Below are 18,741 nucleotides of genomic sequence, written 5' to 3'. Positions count from 1 at the left end.
ATTCCTGTGGCCAGACAAGAAGTTTTCAGGACGACCCATGTGCACGTTACTGACCAACAAGAGGTATGAGTTGTTGTATAACTGCGGAATTCAGCTGCTGCACGTCGGGAGGCCACTGGCTGCCTTCGAATGTCTGATTGAAGCTGTTCAGGTTCACGCAAATCCTCGCCTCTGGCTCCGGCTGGCTGAGTGCTGCATTGCCGCCAATAAGGGGGTGAGTGCTACATACGTCTTCGATCGTATTTGTTTCTTGGAGTCGCTTTGGTTCCGTTTGGGCCACACCTGGCGGTGGGGATGTTAGGAAGACCATTTAATGTTTAAGTAGTTTTTGTTTTGTTTGTTTTTTGCTTTTGTTTTTCTTTTTTTTTTTCTTTCTGTTCCTCGGGGGTATTTTTGTTTGTTTGTTTGTTTGTTTGTTTGGGTCACACCGGGCAGAGCTCAGGGTTTACTCCTGGCTCAGAAATTGCTCCTGGCAGACTCTTGGGACCATATGGGATGCCGGAATTCAAACCACTGTCCTGCATGCAAGGCAAATGCCTTATCTCCATGCCATCTCTCAGGCTCCTGTTGTTGTTGTTGTTGTTTTTGTTTTTGTTTTTTTTTGCTTTTTGGGTCACACCCAGCAGCACTCAGGGGTTGCTCCTGTCTCCAGAAATCATTCCTGGCAGGCTCGGTGGACCATATGGGATGCCGGGATTTGAACCACCGACCTTCTGCATGTAAGGTAAAGGCCTTACCACCATGCTATTTCTCCAGCCCCTGTTGTTTTTTTTTTTGTTTTATTTTTTTTCCTTCGAGGGGTTGGGCCATACACGATGACACTTGGGCTATGTGCTCAGAAATTGCTCCTGTCTTGGGGAACCATATGGGACGCCAGGGGATCGAAACCGGGGTCTGTCCTAGGTTAGTCGTGTGCAAAGCAAACATCCTACCACCTGCGGCCCCTCAAGTGCCTGTTTCATATCTTTCTGGTCTCATTAGCACCACATGGTTTCCGAAGACTACAATACAAGTAGTGATCCCTAAGCCCAGATCCCTTAAATAGAGTCAAGTATGGGCTCCCCTGCAAACAAAACCAAACCAATCAACAAATCAATTTTATAAAAAAAAAAAAAAAAAGAAAAAAAAGAAAAACCCAAGTCAGAACTGGAAGAGTAGTATACAGCTTGCCTTGCAAATAAGGCACTTGCCTTGTACATGGCTGTCCCACATATAATCGCCAGCACCCCCAGATGATCCTATGAGGGTAGAGCAGGCGTGAGCCCTGAGCACTGCTGGGTGTGTCCCCAAACAAGCAAAAAATGAGTTTCATGATATCTTGAATTTTTTTTTCTTGGTTTTTGGGCCAGACCTGGTGACGCTCAGGGGTTATTCCTGGCTCTGCGCTCAAGCTCAAGCTTCTGGCTTGGGGAACCATATGGGACGCCAGGGGATGGAACCGCAGTCCATCCCAGGTTAGCGCTTGCCAGGCAAACACCCTACCGCCACCGCACTGGCCCAATATTTTGATTCTTTCTTTTTGTTTTTAGTTTTTGGGCCACACCCAGCGGTGCTCAGTGGTTAATCCTGGCTATCTGCTCCGAAATAGCTCCTGGCAGGCACAGGGGACAATATGGGATGCCGGGATTCGAACCAACCACCTTAGGTCCTGGATCAGCTGCTTGCAAGGCAAACACCGCTATGCTATTTCTCCGGCCCTGAGTACAGCCAGGTGTGAGTGACCCATCAAAAACAAAAGCCAGTAATTGTGTGAAAATTATTTCCATACCCCTTAAAACATTTCTGTGAAATCATAAGTTATTTGTATTTTTAGACTTCTGAACAAGAAACAAAAGGTGTTCCCAGCAAGAAAGGAATCGTACAGTCGATTGTTGGTCAAGGTTATCATCATAAGATAGTGTTGGCATCACAGTCCATACAGAATACCGTTTATAAGTATTTGTAAAAAGAAAGTGAATATAGTTAATCATATTCAAGTTACTTCTAGAAAATCTTGGAGTGATAGCACAGTCGTTGGGCATTAGCCTTGCACACAGCCGACCTGGGACAGACCTGGGTTTGATTCCAGGCATCCCTTATGGTCCCCTGAACCTGCCAATAGTGATTTCAGTGCGCAGAGCCAGGAGTAACCCCTGAGCACTGCCAGCCCTAAAAATAGAAAAAGAGTGCCCGGAGGAATATTGGTGTTTTAGATTTGTGGAGGACATTGGATTATTTTGGGCCGCACCTGCCCGATTTTTTTTTTTTTTTTTTTTGTCTTTGGGCGCCACTGATTTGACTTATTATGTCCATCAGTGTGCATGGCCATTACTCGTGCTTTCCAGAAGAGGGCGACTTGATGTCTTTCCTTTATTTCCTTTGGTTTGGGGGTCATATCCAGCAGTGTTCAAAGATTACTCCTGATAGTGTTCAGGGGACTTCATTATGTGGTGACAGGGATTTGAACTCAGGTCAGCTACGCACAAGGCAAGTACCCCATCTCCTGTACTCTAAATGTTCTTCTTGCAGTTGTTACTTTTCACATCTTGTACAATAAAACTTTACCATTTCTACATTGTAGATATTTTGTAGAATCTCAACAAAATTATATGGCTGGGATGTAGTTCAGTAGCAGAGTATATGCCTTGCCTGTGTGAGTCCCCGTGTTCTCGTCCTGATACCACCCCCAGTGCTGTCTTTTTTTCCCCTTAGTATTGGGTCCACACTGGTGACGCTCAGGGCTTACTCCCGGCTCTATGCTCAGAAATCGCTCCTGGCTTGGGGAACTAACTAGATGGGGTGCCAGGGATCAAACGGAGGTCCATCCTGAATCAGCTGTGTGCAAGGCAAATGCCCTACCGCTGTGCTATTGCTCCGACCCAGCATTTTTATTTTGATTTTGGCCCATACCCAGCAATGTTCAGGAGTTATTTGTATAAAATGTCTACCTTGAGAGGGCCAGAGAAATAGCACAGTGGGTAGAGTGTTTTGTACCTGGCTTACTCTGTTTCGATCCCCAGCACACCCCATATGGGCCCTGAGACTGCCAGGAATGATTTCTGAGCACAGAGCCAGTAACCCCCGAGTGCTGTGGGGTTATCCCCCAAAATAAGTTCTACCTTGACAGACAAAAGTTTTTATCTATAATTTTATTGATTTTGTTACTGATGGTAGAGTATACTTGTCTTTATATCATTTTGCTTTCTTAATTTTATTTTATTCTTTTAAGTGACGGACAATCTTCAGCAATTCTTGTAGCCAGTATGGAGTTTGCAGCTATTTGTCTCAGAAATGCCTTATTGTTGTTGCCTGAAGAACAACAGGATTCAAAACAGGAAAATGGATCCAAAAATAGTAATCCATTAAGTGGAAACCCTGAAAGCAGTGAAAGCAGTGAAACGAGCAGGTATTTGACTCTTCATCCCTCTCCTCCACTTCCCCACCAGACATTGACCAAGCCTTTGGGATTTCGGGAGAATCCTAAAAACCTGACCCTTTAGAATTTCAAAAATTTTGCCTGTAGTTTCAAATGTTTTCTATTAATAATAATGATGTGTGGGCTGGAGAGATAGCGTGGAGGTAAGGCATTTGCCTTGCATGCAGAAAGACGGTGGTTCGAATCTCGGCATCCCATGTGGTCCCCGAGCCTGTCAGGGTAGAATCAAGTGTGACCCTTGACCCAAGAACCAAAAAAAAAAAGTTTAGGTCGGAGTGATAGTACAACATTTGCCTTTCGCATGACCGACCTGGGTTTGGTCCCGGCATCCCATATGGTCCCCCAAGCCTGCCAGGAGCGACTTCTGGGTGCAAAACCAGGAGTAACCCCTGAGGGCCACCAGGTGTGATCCAAAAATCAAAAAGACAAAAATAAACAAAAACTGGGGCCAGAGAGATAGCGTGGAGGTAAGGCATTTGCCTTGCATGCACAAGGATGGTGGTTCGAATCCCGCCATCCCATATGGTCCCTCGAGCCTGCCAGGAGCGATTTCTGAGCGTAGAGCTGGGAGTATAACCCCTGAGCGCTGCCGGGTGTGACACAAAAAAAAATCAACAAAAATTTATGGGGGAATAAAGTTCATGGGAGGTCTAGAGAGGTGATAGCTCAACTGGATGGAGCGTATGCTTTGTAGGGGAATTCACCTTTGAGCACCGAGTCAGGAGTTGTCTAGTCTCCCCTCTCCCCCACCTCCTAACACAGACTGGGCCACTGCCCCCAATGACATGAATGTGGAAGTTGAACAGTGAAACAGAATTTTACATCTAGCTATTTCATTTTATAATTCAGAGTTTGTCTCTTTTAGCAGTAAGAGTCACGATGGAGATAAATTTATCCCAGCTCCACCGTCTTCTCCTTTGAGAAAACAAGAACTCGAAAATCTAAAGTGAGTATCTAAACCAATAGACTCTTTGGGAATGTTGCGGTGTCTTTAGCGTTTTCCCTTGGTGTTGCTGGATATGCCCTGGGAACCTCACTCTGAAGCTCTCGGTTGAAGGTGGACCTTCTCACGCATGGCTTGAGCTTTACCACTGAGCCACATACCTGGCCCTGTTTTTTGTTTCGTTTTGGTTTGGGTTTGGGGTCACACCCGGCAGTGCTCAGGGGTTACTCCTGGCTCTGCACTCAGAAATTGCTCGGGGAACCGTATGAGATGCCGGGATTGGAACCATCGTCCTTCTGCGTGCAAGGCAAACAAACGCCCTACCTCCATGCTATCTCTCCAGTCCCTGGCCCTGTTTTATTTATTTATTTATTTATTTTAGTTTTTGGGCCACACCTGGCATTGCTCAGGGGTTATTTCTGGTTGTCTGCTCAGAAACAGCTCCTGGCAGGCACGGGGGACCATATGGGACACCGGGATTCGAACCAACCACCTTTGGTCCTGGATCGGCTGCTTGCAAGGCAAACGCCGCTGTGCTATCTCTCCGGGCACTCTGGCCCTGTTTTAATCTCTTTTATTCCATTCATATTTTGAATTATGTCAAATGTTTCACCTACATTTGCTCGTGTGACAAATCCTATTTGGCTTATCATGTATTTTGTATACATTGCTAGGAGTGGGACCAGAGGGATAGCACAACCATAAAGTGTTTGCCTTGCACGCAGTCCACCCAGGATGGACCCAGGTTCAATTTCCGGCATTCCATATGATCCCTTGAGCCTGCCAGCAGTGATATCCGAGCACAGAGCCAGGAGTAACCCCTGAGCACCTCCTGGTGTGGCCCAAAAGACAAAAATTAAAACATAAATAAATTGGGCCCGGAGAGATAGCACAGCGGCGTTTGCCTTGCAAGCAGCCGATCCAGGACCAAAGGTGGTTGGTTCGAATACCAGTGTCCCATATGGTCCCCCGTGCCTGCCAGGAGCTATTTCTGAGCAGACAGCCAGGAGTAACCCTGAGCATCGCTGGGTGTGACCCAAAAACCAAAAATAAATAAATAAATAAATTGCTAGGAATAGGTTTTATTTGGTTTTGTTTTGTTTTAATTATTTATTTGGTGAGGAGGGGCTTGAGGACCGTATGAAATGTCAGGTATCAAACCAGGGTCAAACACATGAAAGGCAAAGCAATCTCCCTGGTGCACTATCTTTCTGACATAGATTTTTTTTTTGTTTTGTTTTGTTTTGTTTTTGTGTGTGTGGTTTGTGTATGTGTGTGTGTTGGTTTGGTCTTTGGGCCACACCCGTTTGACACTTAGGGGTTACTTCTGGATATGTGCTCAGAAATCGCCCCTGGCTTGGGGGAACCATATGGGACACCGGGGGATCGAACCGCTGTCCATCCTATGCTAGCGCTTGCAAGGCAGTCACCTTACCTCTAGCGCCACCTTCCAGGCCCCGTGTGTGTGTGGTTTTTGGGTCACACCCGGCAGTGCTCAGGGGTTATTCTTGGCTCCATGCTCAGAAATTGCTCCTGGCAGGGACCTTCTGGATGAAAGGCAAATGCCTTACCTCCATGCTATCTCTCTGGCCCCGGGGGGTTTGTTTTTGACTTATATTCGATTCCCAGTATTTCATTTGGTCCCAGGAGCACTTCTAATTCTTCAGAATCACTCTTGGCATTGCTTTGGGGAACCATTTGGGATACTGGAGACTGAACCAGGGTTGGCCGCATGCAAGGCAAGTACCCTACTCACAGCCCTCTAGCCTCACTAAGTGGAATTCTTAAAACCGTAATTAGGGGCCGGAGAGATAGCATGGAGGCATACAGAGTGTTTGCCTTGTATGCAGAAGGATGGTGGTTCAAATCCTAGCATCCTATATGTTCCTCCGAACCTGCCATGAGCGATTTCTGAGTATATAGCCAGGAAGAACCCCTGAGCGTAGCTGTATGTGACCCAAAAACCAAAAAAAAGGGCCCGGAGAGATAGCACAGCGCCATTTGCCTTGCAAGCAGCCGATCCAGGACCAAAGGTGGTTGGTTCAAATCCTGGTGTCCCATATGGGTCCCCCGTGCCTGCCAGGAGCTATTTCTGAGCAGACAGCCAGGAGGAACCCCTGAGCAATGCCGGGTTTGGCCCAAAAACCAAAAAAAAAAAGAAAAGAAAGTCACATCAGGGAGATGACTGTAAAGGCAATTAGGAATATTTTGCAGGAAGGACAGCCAGATTTGATTCTCGGCACCACAGGCACTGCCAAAGTGCCCTTGAACACCACACTGGCAGCTGCGCTGGGGCACTAGTATTGCTTGGGTGCCCACGACTCCCACAGTAAAAGTCAAATTTTTTTGGTCCATTGATGATAGTGTTTAAGAACTTTTTTTGGTTTTGTATTGTTACTGATCCAGCAGTTCTCAGGGCTGAGGGGCTACTTCCAGCTCCATGCTGGGGAAGGTGGGGCATCTCTTGGTGCTGCTGGGGGACCACGCAGCATCAGGAATGGAACCTGCGTGCCATCCATGTACCCAGCGTTCAGAGCTGTCTACCTCTTAATAAACCTAATTTGGTGCCTGAAGGAAGATAATTATTTCATTTTGCTTCCATGTTCTCAACTTTGTCTCATTCATTCCAAGGGCTTCTTTAGCATGTAGAGGAGAGAACAAGGGGGCTTATGTCAGATCTGCAGTGGGGAGTAGACTGTGTCTCCACCCTTCAGGGCTGCCTTCCAGTCTGATGAACTCTCAGATCTGAGTGGTAGTCAAGCAGATTAGACAGTGACTCAGAAAGAATGGAGTTGGACAGCAGGAGGTGTTAACATTAGGTGGCGACTTATCAAAACGAAAGGAAATCTCCAGAGGCTTGAGTAGATAAGCTATGCCTGGTCTCAAGTATTACTAGGCTGCAGGAATTATGCAGTGTGTAGTGTTCATAGAGGAAAAGGATGGCATGGGAGACTGAGTTGGAAGTGATTGTAAGCCTCTCAAAGAAAAGAAACATAATCTTGTTTGTGTTTGAAGCAATTAAATTTGTTCACGGGCCAGTGGGGTGGCGCTAGAGGTAAGGTGTCTGCCTTGCAAGTGCTAGCCAAGGAAGGACCGCGGTTCGATCCCCCGGCGTCCCATATGGTCTCATTGATGCTCAGGGTTTACTCCTGGCTATGCACTCAGAAATTGCTCCTGGTTTGGGGACCATATGGGACATGGGGGATCGATCCGAGATCTGTCCTAGGTCAGCCACATGCAAGACAATGTGCCACAGCTCTGGCCCCTAGAAAAAAAATCTTTCAGGGCCAGAGAGAAAGCACAGCGGTAGGGCATTTGCCTTACAGGAACCTAACCCAGGACAGACGGTTGTTTGAATCTGGCATCCCATATTGTCCCCGAGCCTGCCAGGAGTGATTTCTGAGCGCAGAGCCAGAAGTAACCCCTGAGTGCCACCAGGTGTGACCCAAAAAGATAAAAAGAAAAGAAAAAAAAAAAAAACTCTTTCATTCTGGGGTTGGAGTAATAGTGCCCCAGATATGATACTTGTCTTGCATACAACTGGCTTAGATTTCTCCCTGCTGCCCCATATGATCCCTGAGCACTGCCAGGAGCGATTCCTGAATTCAGATCTAGGAGTAGCTCCTGAGTACCACTGGGTATAGCCCAGAATGAGAAAAAAAAAAAAGAAAAAATTTGACTTGTGTGATTTGTTAAGGGCTCTCCAGGCCCTTACATATCATTTTAATTTTTTTTGGTTATTTTGTTTTGGGACAACAGCAGAGTTCATTGGTTGCTCCCAACTATGGTACTCTGGGGTCTGTGTATTTCTGGAGGCTGAACCAGCATGCAAAGTAGGCTCTCAGCTCACAGAGACATCTCTGGCCCCCATCATTTAACTCTTTCCATTAGTCTTAGGGATTTCTCTCTCTCTTCACCACTCTTAACTGTGATCTTCCTTCTGTTTAACAATAGAACTATAGGGACCGGAGAGGTGGCGCTAGAGGTAAGGTGTCTGCCTTGCAAGCACTAGCCCAGGAAGGAAGGACCGCGGCTCGATCCCCCGGTGTCCCCTATGGTCCCCCCAAGCCAGGGGTGATTTCTGAGCACTTAGCGAGGAGTAACCCCTGAGCATCAAATGGGTGTGGCCCCCCCCCCAAAAAAAAACAATAGAACTATAAACTTAGTGACACAGGTGTTCAGCCCTTCTCTTTTGTGTTTCAGATGCTCCATCCTAGCCTGTAGTGCTTACGTGGCTCTGGCTTTGGGTGATAACCTATGGCTTTGAATCACGCAGATAAACTTCTTCAGCAACCCAAGGTATCAGGATCTCTTAAGTAAGTGTAACTTGCACTTGCCCTGGTGGTGCTGTTGGAGTATATCTGCTTAATTTGTGATGCACATTGACATCTTCCTATTTCCCCAGTGAATATTTTGTTTTGTTTTGTTTTGTCTTTGGGTCACATCCGCCAGCGCTCAGGGGTTACTCCTGGCTCTATGCTCAGAAAATGCTCCTGGCAGGCTCGGGGACCATATGGGATGCTGGGATTCGAACCATCATCCTTCTGAATGCAAGGCAAACACGCTATCTCCATGCTATTTCTCTGAGCCCTCCCCCAAAAGTGAAATTTTTTGGGGGGGCCACACCCGGTGGTGCTCAGGGGTTACTCCTGGCTGTCTGCTCAGAAATAGCTCCTGGCAGGCACGGGGAACCATATGGGACACCGGGATTCGAACCAACCACCTTTGGTCCTGGATCGGCTGATTGCAAGGCAAACGCCGCTGTTCTATCTCTCTGGGCCCAGGACACCGGGGTTCAAACCAACCACCTTAAGTCCTGGTTCGGCTGCTTGCAAGGCAAACGCCGCTGTGCTATCTCTCGCTGCCCCCAAAAGTGAAATTTTATATCTACAGAAAACAATTGATTGAAACAGCAGATATAGGGGCCAGAGAGATAGCATGGAGGAAATGCATTTGCCTTTCATGCAGAAGGTCAGTGGTTCAAACCCAGCTTTCCATATGGTCCCCTTTTTCATGCCTGGAGTGATTTTAAGCCTAGAGCCAGGAGTTTCCCCTGAGCACTGCCGGGTGTGACACAAAAGCCAAAAAAAAAAAAAACAACCAGCAGATAGAGCGTTTCTCTTGTATGTGGTTGACTCAGACCCCAGTAGCAACCCAAGTTCAATCCCCAACATCCTATGATCTGAGCCTACCAGGAATGATTTCTTTATTTCTTTTTGTTTATTTGTTTTCATTTTGTGGCACACCCAGTGAAATGAAGGGTTACTCCTGGCTATAGACTCACAAATCGCTCCTGGCTTGGGGGACCATATGGGATGACTGGGGATTGAACCATGGTTAGCACTGGGTCAGCCGCCTGCAAGGCAAACGCCCTACCACTGTGCTATCACTCTGGTCCCCCAGGAGTGATTTCTGAGCACAGCCAGGAGGAACCCCTGAGCGCCACGGAGTATGGCCCAAGAACCAAAACCCTCATTTTATTTCATACACTCACATTAGTATCCTGTTCATGGAGATTAAATGTATGAAGCTGTGCTAGCTGAATATTAGGTGGTAACTACTTGGGACTACCCAGTGCCTGCTTGTTTTCTGCCCAAGTCATATCACTGAAGTCTTCTTCTTAGATACCAGCTCCAAGAAAAGATAGCTCCTCAAAAAGACTCACAAATTATGGGGTGTTTGCCTTGCATCCAGAGGTAGGGCATATGCTTTGCATCCATAAGGATGGTGATTCGAATCCTGGCATTCCATATGGTCCCCCTCCCAGCCTGCCAGGAGCGATTTCTGAGCACAGAGCCAGGAGTAATCCCTGATTGCTGCCGGTGTGACCCAAAGACCAAAACCAAAAAAAAGCAAAAAGACAGGCCCGGAGAGATAGCACAGCGACATTTGCCTTGCAAGGAGCTGATCCAGGACCAAAGGTGTTTGGTTCGAATCCCGGTGTACCATAGGGTCCCCCGTGCCTGCCAGGAGCTATTTCTGAGCAGACAGCCAGGAGTAACCCCTGAGCGCTGCTGGGTGTGACCCAAAAACCAAAAAAAAAAAAAAAAGAAAACAAAAGAAAATTTGGTCAACATAATAAATCTGCATTGTGGAGTGCATTTTAAGTAGTCAATTAAGAAATTCTAGGGGCCGGAGAGATCAGGAGTAACCCCTGACTGCTGCTGGGTGTGACCCAAAAACAACAAAAAATGAAATTCCAAATGGGATCATAGTGATAGTATATATTATAGAACTTGCTCTGCACTCAGACAACTCAGATTTAACCCCCAGCATTTCCTATGGTCCCCTGAGCACTGCCCAAATGAGTAAAAACAAAAAACAAAAAACTAATCCAGCACTTATTGATGCATTAATAAATTTAGATCCTAATTTAAAGAATCAAATACATGATTTATTGTATTTTTGGTGTTGTTATGATGAACTACTTTTCTTTCTTTTAAACTATGTTTCATTTTAGGTTTCTGGGCCATTTGTATGCTGCAGAAGCCCTCATCTCTCTGGACAGAATATCTGATGCCATTACTCACTTGAATCCAGAAAACGTCACTGATGTCTCCTTAGGGATCTCTTCCAATGATCAGGAACAAGGTTAATGAGGACACATTCGATCTGAACTAATCACCATTTCCACTGTTCTTCCTCCTGTAACTCAGGATGAATGAGATTTTAAGGGGGTCGTCTTCCTGTCCCTCCCTCTCCTTCCCTCTGTTTCTCTCCTCTTCTTTCTCTCAATGTTTTCCCTCCTCTCTCAATAATACCACATGATCCTCTCAGCAGCACTGGATGTAGCCCCCCTCTTCCTCTCCCACCAGAAGAAAAGTATATGTTACTTTTGGAAAGGAAGGATGCTTTAGGTCAGCGCTACCTTTCAGGCAATACTGACTTGGAAATAATTCTTGGTTAAGTAGAAGTAGTAGTTGATTATCTTGTGTTTGAAGTATCAGTTTTGATGGACTGATTCTAGGTTTTTTGTTTGTTTTGTGTTTCCCTTTTCGGATTTTACGCTCACAGCTTTCCTCTTCAGTGTTTTTATGAGGTGTTTTGTTTGTTTTGGGGACACAACCAGTGTTAACTGGCTCTACAGTTATGAATCACTACCAGCAGGATCAGGGGAACCATGTGGGATGCTGGAGATCAAACCCAGGTTGACTGCATGTAAGGAAAATGCCCTATTCACTGTCATATCCAGCTCTACTCTTTGGTGTTTTGCTTTCCTTGATAGTCGTTTGTTTTGTTTTGTTTTTGTTCGGGGCCCTATCCAGCATGCTTAGGGGTCCTGGCAGGCTCAGGGGACCATGGAGCATGAGAAGGATTGAGTCAAGGTTGGCCGCATGCAAGGCAAACACCTTATCCTTCTACTATCAGCCCCATGCGTGCTAGTCTAGCCTTTCTCGGTCCCATTTCCTTTGTGGCTGTTGTTAGTTACCTTTAGTTACCCACATGTGACCGAGTTCACACACGTAACAGGGCCGAGCTGCGGGTCTTGCGGTAATGGTTGTTGGTACCCGCTATCATCAGGGCCTCTTCCCTGTGGGTGCCCGGGACCATCCCAGGTCGCACCACTGACTTATCGCTGTCCTGGGTGCCAGGACGAAGATTCGGGTCTTGGGGTAATGGTTGTTGGTGCCCGCATCATCAAGGGCCTTATCCTTGTGGGTGCCCTGGACCTTCCTGCGTCGAACCACGGACTCCTCGTTGTGCTGGGTGCCAGGGCCGGGTTATGGGTCTTGGGGTAGTGGCTGTTAGTGCCTGCTTTATTCAAGGGCCTCTTCCTTGTGGGAGCCCTGGACCATCCCTCGTCGCACCACTGACTCATCGCTGTGCCGGGTGCCAGGGCCGGGCTGCGGGTCTTGTTGGTTGTTGGTACCCGCTATCATCAAGGGCCTCTTCCCAGTGGGTGCCCTGCTCTTCAGCAGTTGATCTGAGTTTTCAGTATGGAGCATTTTCTTCTACTGAACGTCCAGGCTAGTGCATGACATTCATTTTCTCTTTCCCGAAAGGAGGAGGGCAGGGGCTGGAGTGGTGTCCTTTGGTGCACTGATACCCTGGGTAGCAGGGGCCGACTAAGAGGAGTGTGTGCTGCTAGGGCCAGGCTGTGGGTCTGATGAAAGGGACTCCTCGCTGTCCAAGCTACGGCCGGGCTGCAGGGCCACTATGAGGGACTCCTCACTGCATTTACGGCCGGGCTGCGGGTCTTGGGGTAGGGGCTGCTGGTGCCTGCTGTGTTCAAGGGCCTCTTTCCAGTGGGTGCCCTGCTCTTCAGCAGTTGATCTGAGTTTTCAGTATGGAGCATTTTCTTCTTCTGAACGTCCAGGCTAGTGCATGACATTCATCTCCTCTTTTCCGAAAGGAGGAGGGCAGGGGCTGGAGTGGTGTCCTTTGGTCCACTGATCCCTTGGGTGGCAGGGGCCGACGAAGAGGAGTCTGTGCTGCTAGGGCTAGGCTGCGGGTCTGAAGAAAGGGACTCCTCGCTGTCCAAGCTACGGCCGGGCTGCAGGGCCACTATGAGGGACTCCTCACTGCTTTTATGCCCGGGCTGCGGGTCTTGGGGTAGGGGCTGCTGGTGCCTGCTGTGTTTAAGGGCCTCTTCCCTGTGGGAGCCCAGACCATCCCACTTCGCACCACTGACTCATCGCTGTGCCGAGTGCCAGGGCCGGGCTTCGGGTCTTGTTGGTTGTTGGTACCCGCTATCATCAAGGGCCTCTTCCCAGTGGGTGCCCTGCTCTTCAGCAGTTGATCTGAGTTTTCAGTATGGAGCATTTTCTTCTTCTGAACGTCCAGGCTAGTGCATGACATTCATCTCCTCTTTTCCCGAAAGGAGGAGGGCAGGGGCTGGAGTGGTGTCCTTTGGTCCACTGATCCCCTGGGTGGCAGGGGCCGACGAAGAGGAGTCTGTGCTGCTAGGGCCAGGCTGCGGGACTTAGGAAAGGGACTCCTCGCTGTCCAAGCTACGGCCGGGCTGCAGGGCCACTATGAGGGACTCCTCACTGCTTTTACGGCCGGGCTGCGGGTCTTTGGGTAGGGGCTGCTGGTGCCTTCTGTATTCAAGGGCCTCATCCCAGTGGGTGCCGTGATCTTCAGCAGTTGATCTGAGTTTTCAGTATGGAGCATTTTCTTCCTATGAACGTCCAGGCTAGTGCATGACATTCATCTCCTCTTTTCCCGAAAGGAGGAGGGCAGGGGCTGGAGTGGTATCCTTTTGTCCACTGATCCCTTGGGTGGCAGGGGCCGACGAAGAGGAGTCTGTGCTGCTAGGGCGAGGCTGCGGGTCTGAGGAAAGGGACTCCTCGCTGTCCAAGCTACGGCCGGGCTGCAGGTAACTTCAGTGGAGTCCTCACTTGTTTTAAGGCCGGGCTGCGGGTCTTGGGGTAGGGGCTGCTGGTGCCTGCTGTGTTCAAGGGCCTCTTTCCAGTGGGTGCCCTGCTCTTCAGCAGTTGATCTGAGTTTTCAGTATGGAGCATTTTCTTCTTCTGAACGTCCAGGCTAGTGCATGACATTCATCTCCTCTTTTCCCGAAAGGAGGAGGGCAGGGGCTGGAGTGGTGTCCTTTGGTCCACTGATCCCTTGGGTGGCAGGGGCCGACGAAGAGGAGTCTGTGCTGCTAGGGCCAGGCTGCGGGTCTGAAGAAAGGGACTCCTCGCTGTCCAAGCTACGGCCGGGCTGCAGGGCCACTATGAGGGACTCCTCACTGCTTTTATGGCCGGGCTGCGGGTCTTGGGGTAGCGGCTGCTGGTGCGTGCTGTATTCAAGGGCCTCTTCCCTGTGGGAGCCCAGACCATCCCACTTCGCACCACTGACTCATCGCTGTGCCGGGTGCCAGGGCCGGGCTGCCGGTCTTGTTGGTTGTTTGTACGCGCTGTCATCAAGGGCCTCTTCCCTGTGGGTGCCCTGGAATATCCCACGTCACACCTCTGTCTCATCGCTGTCCTGGGTGCCAGCGCCGGGATTCAGGTCTTGGGGTAATGGTTGTTGGTGTCCGCTATCATCAAGGGCTTTATCCTTGTGGGTGCCCTGGACCATCCAGCGTCGCACCACGGACTCCTCGCTGTGCCGGGTTCAGGGCCGGGCTGCGGGTCTTGTTGGTTGTTGGTACCCGCTATCATCAAGGGCCTCTTCCCACTGGGTGCCCTGCTCTTCAGCAGTTGATCTGAGTTTTCAGTATGGAGCATTTTCTTCTTCTGAACGTCCAGGCTAGTGCATGACATTCATCTCCTCTTTTCCCGAAAGGAGGAGAGCAGGGGCTGGAGTGGTGTCCTTTGGTCCACTGATATCCTGGGTAGCAGGGGCCGACTAAGAGGAGTCTGTGCTGCTAGGGCTACGCTGCGGGTCTGATGAAAGAGACTCCTCGCTGTCCAAGCTACGGCAGGGCTGCAGGGCCACTATGAGGGACTCCTCACTGCTTTTACGGCCAGGCTGATGGTCTTGGGGTAGGGGCTGTTGGTGCCTGCTGTGATCAAGGGCCTCTTTCCAGTGGGTGCCCTGCTCTTCAGCAGTTGATCTGAGTTTTCAGTATGGAGCATTTTCTTTTTCTGAACGTCCAGGCTAGTGCATGACATTCATCTCCTCTTTTCCTGTAAGGAGGAGGGCAGGGGCTGGAGTGGTGTCCTTTGGTCCACTGATCCCTTGGGTGGCAGGGGCCGACGAAGAGGAGTTTGTGCAGCTAGGGCCAGGCTGCGGGACTGAGGAAAGGGACTCCTCGCTGTCCAAGCTACGGCCGGGCTGCAGGGCCACTATGAGGGACTCCTCACTGTTTTTATGCCCGGGCTGTGGGTCTTGGGGTAGGGGCTGCTGGTGCCTGCTGTGTTCAAGGGCCTCTTCCCTGTGGGAGCCCTGACCATCCCACTTCGCACCACTGACTCATTGCTGTGCCGGGTGCCAGGGCCGGGCTGCGGGTCTTGTTGGTTGTTGGTACCCGCTATCATCAAGGGCCTCTTCCCAGTGGGTGCCCTGCTCTTCAGCAGTTGATCTGAGTTTTCAGTATGGAGCATTTTCTTCTTCTGAACGTCCAGGCTAGTGCATGACATTCATCTCCTCTTTTCCCGAAAGGAGGAGGGCAGGGGCTGGAGTGGTGTCCTTTGGTCCATTGATCCCTTGGGTGGCAGGGCCCGACGAAGAGGAGTCTGTGCTGCTAGGGCGAGGCTGCGGGTCTGAGGAAAGGGACTCCTCGCTGTCCAAGCTACGGCCGGGCTGCAGGTAACTTCAGTGGAGTCCTCACTTGTTTTAAGGCCGGGCTGCGGGTCTTGGGGTAGGGGCTGCTGGTGCCTGCTGTGTTCAAGGGCCTCTTTCCAGTGGGTGCCCTGTTCTTCAGCAGTTGATCTGAGTTTTCAGTATGGAGCATTTTCTTTTTCTGAACGTCCAGGCTAGTGCATGACATTCATCTCCTCTTTTCCTGTAAGGAGGAGGGCAGGGGCTGGAGTGGTGTCCTTTGGTCCACTGATCCCTTGGGTGGCAGGGGCCGACGAAGAGGAGTTTGTGCAGCTAGGGCCAGGCTGCGGGACTGAGGAAAGGGACTCCTCGCTGTCCAAGCTACGGCCGGGCTGCAGGGCCACTATGAGGGACTCCTCACTGTTTTTATGCCCGGGCTGTGGGTCTTGGGGTAGGGGCTGCTGGTGCCTGCTGTGTTCAAGGGCCTCTTCCCTGTGGGAGCCCTGACCATCCCACTTCGCACCACTGACTCATTGCTGTGCCGGGTGCCAGGGCCGGGCTGCGGGTCTTGTTGGTTGTTGGTACCCGCTATCATCAAGGGCCTCTTCCCAGTGGGTGCCCTGCTCTTCAGCAGTTGATCTGAGTTTTCAGTATGGAGCATTTTCTTCTTCTGAACGTCCAGGCTAGTGCATGACATTCATCTCCTCTTTTCCCGAAAGGAGGAGGGCAGGGGCTGGAGTGGTGTCCTTTGGTCCATTGATCCCTTGGGTGGCAGGGCCCGACGAAGAGGAGTCTGTGCTGCTAGGGCGAGGCTGCGGGTCTGAGGAAAGGGACTCCTCGCTGTCCAAGCTACGGCCGGGCTGCAGGTAACTTCAGTGGAGTCCTCACTTGTTTTAAGGCCGGGCTGCGGGTCTTGGGGTAGGGGCTGCTGGTGCCTGCTGTGTTCAAGGGCCTCTTTCCAGTGGGTGCCCTGTTCTTCAGCAGTTGATCTGAGTTTTCAGTATGGAGCATTTTCTTCTTCTGAACGTCCAGGCTAGTGCATGACATTCATTTTCTCTTTCCCGAAAGGAGGAGGGCAGGGGCTGGAGTGGTGTCCTTTGGTGCACTGATACCCTGGGTAGCAGGGGCCGACTAAGAGGAGTCTGTGCTGCTAGGGCTACGCTGCGGGTCTGATGAAAGGGACTCCTCGCTGTCCAAGCTACGGCCGGGCTGCAGGGCCACTATGAGGGACTCCTCACTGCTTTTACGCCCGGGCTGCGGGTCTGGGGTAGGTGCTGCTGGTGCCTGCTGTATTCAAGGGCCTCTTCTCAGTGGGTGCCCTGCTCTTCAGCAGTTGATCTGAGTTTTCAGTATGGAGCATTTTCTTCTTCTGAACGTCCAGGCTAGTGCATGACATTCATCTCCTCTTTTCCCGTAAGGAGGAGGGCTGGGGCTGGCGTGGTGTCCTTTGGTCCATTGATCCCTTGGGTGGCAGGGGCCGACGAAGAGGAGTTTGTGCTGCTAGGGCCAGGCTGCGGGACTGAGGAAAGGGACTCCTCGCTGTCCAAGCTACGGCCGGGCTGCAGGGCCACTATGAGGGACTCCTCACTGCTTTTACGGCTGGGCTGCGGGTCTTGGGGTAGGGGCTGCTGGTGCTGCTGTATTTAAGGGCCTCTTCCCTGTGGGAGCCCTGACCATCCCACTTCGCACCACTGACTCATCGCTGTGCCGGGAGCCAGGGTCTGGCTGCGGGTCTTGTTGGTTGTTTGTACGCGCTGTCATCAAGGGCCTCTTCCCTGTGGGTGCCCTGGAATATCCCACGTCACACCTCTGTCTCATCGCTGTCCTGGGTGCCAGCGCCGGGATTCAGGTCTTGGGGTAATGGTTGTTGGTGTCCGCTATCATCAAGGGCTTTATCCTTGTGGGTGCCCTGGACCATCCAGCGTCGCACCACGGACTCCTCGCTGTGCCGGGTTCAGGGCCGGGCTGCGGGTCTTGTTGGTTGTTGGTACCCGCTATCATCAAGGGCCTCTTCCCACTGGGTGCCCTGCTCTTCAGCAGTTGATCTGAGTTTTCAGTATGGAGCATTTTCTTCTTCTGAACGTCCAGGCTAGTGCATGACATTCATCTCCTCTTTTCCCGAAAGGAGGAGAGCAGGGGCTGGAGTGGTGTCCTTTGGTCCACTGATACCCTGGGTAGCAGGGGCTGACTAAGAGGAGTCTGTGCTGCTAGGGCTATGCTGCGTGTCTGATGAAAGAGACTCCTCGCTGTCCAAGCTACGGCAGGGCTGCAGGGCCACTATGAGGGACTCCTCACTGCTTTTACGGCTGTGCCTCGGATCTAGGGGTAGGGGCCGCTGGTGCCTGCTGTATTCAAGGGCCTCTTTCCTGTGGGAGCCCTGGACCACGGCCTGCTCGCTTTGCCTCAGAAACTTAGTGATAAGATTGCCCACGGCGGGCAAAAAGTCCCAAGTGTAGCAGGATTCGCCAACACAAGTTTATTTAACAAACAAAGACAGAGTGGAGAAAGCAGAGAACATTTTCAACATGTGCATTGATTAGAGTTCACTCAGGCTGGGGTTTTTTTTAATCTAAATATGTATTTACTTTGTGCCTTGGTGCACCTGCGGATGGCTTCTTCTGACTTTTCTATGCATGGCATCTTCTTCCTGTACAAGTCCAACCTGCTCCCTTCAGAGCCCTCTTCAGCTCCCGTGTCCGGGCCCGCTCCAGTGCTGCCTTTGGTGCCAGGGCTGGGCTGTGGGTCTTGGGGTAGTGGTTATTGGTACCCGCTATCATCAAAGGTCTTATCCTGTGGGTGCCCTGGACCATCCCGCTTCGCACCAGGGACTCCTCGCTGTGCCGGATGCCAGGGCCGGGCTGCGGGTCCTGGCGTAGTGGCTGTTGGTGCTTGCTGTATTCTAGGCCCTTTTCCCTGTGGGAGCCCTGGACTATCCCTCGTCGCACCATGGACTCATTGCTGTGCCAGGTGCCAGGGCGGGCTGCAGGTCTTGGGGTAGTGTTTGTTGGTACCTGCTATCATCAAGGGCCTCTTCCCTGTGGGTTCCCTGGACCACGGCCTCCTCGCTGTGCCTCAGAAACTTACTAACAAGATTGCCATGGCGGGCAAAAAGTCCCAAGTGTAGCACAATTCGACAAAGCAAGAGATTGGCCTAGGGTGGGTCTTGAACTCCTGCCCTTTCGGCCTGGGAGGGTCTTCCTTCCTTCCTGGAGCAGGATTTTCAGCTGGAATGGGC

At 50.7% G+C, this 18,741-nt stretch overlaps 1 protein-coding gene across 1 annotated transcript in view; it reads left to right on the top strand.

The window, feature by feature from the left end:
* The window catches only part of LOC125998203 (CCR4-NOT transcription complex subunit 10-like), a 37,087-nt gene extending 26,133 nt beyond the window's left edge, over positions 1–10,954 (top strand). The window contains 7 exon segments of the mRNA XM_049766473.1: positions 15–214; positions 1,814–1,935; positions 3,209–3,385; positions 4,281–4,361; positions 8,562–8,611; positions 8,614–8,674; positions 10,819–10,954. Of these exon segments, the coding sequence (XP_049622430.1) occupies positions 15–214; positions 1,814–1,935; positions 3,209–3,385; positions 4,281–4,361; positions 8,562–8,611; positions 8,614–8,674; positions 10,819–10,954 (827 nt within the window).
* Positions 10,955–18,741: the final 7,787 nt, after the last annotated feature.

Source organism: Suncus etruscus, chromosome 20, assembly GCF_024139225.1.
Source record: "Suncus etruscus isolate mSunEtr1 chromosome 20, mSunEtr1.pri.cur, whole genome shotgun sequence".
NCBI lineage: Eukaryota > Metazoa > Chordata > Mammalia > Eulipotyphla > Soricidae > Suncus > Suncus etruscus.
The sequence above is the reverse complement of the archived record's forward strand: the minus strand, read 5'-3'. Positions and strand labels throughout refer to the sequence as shown.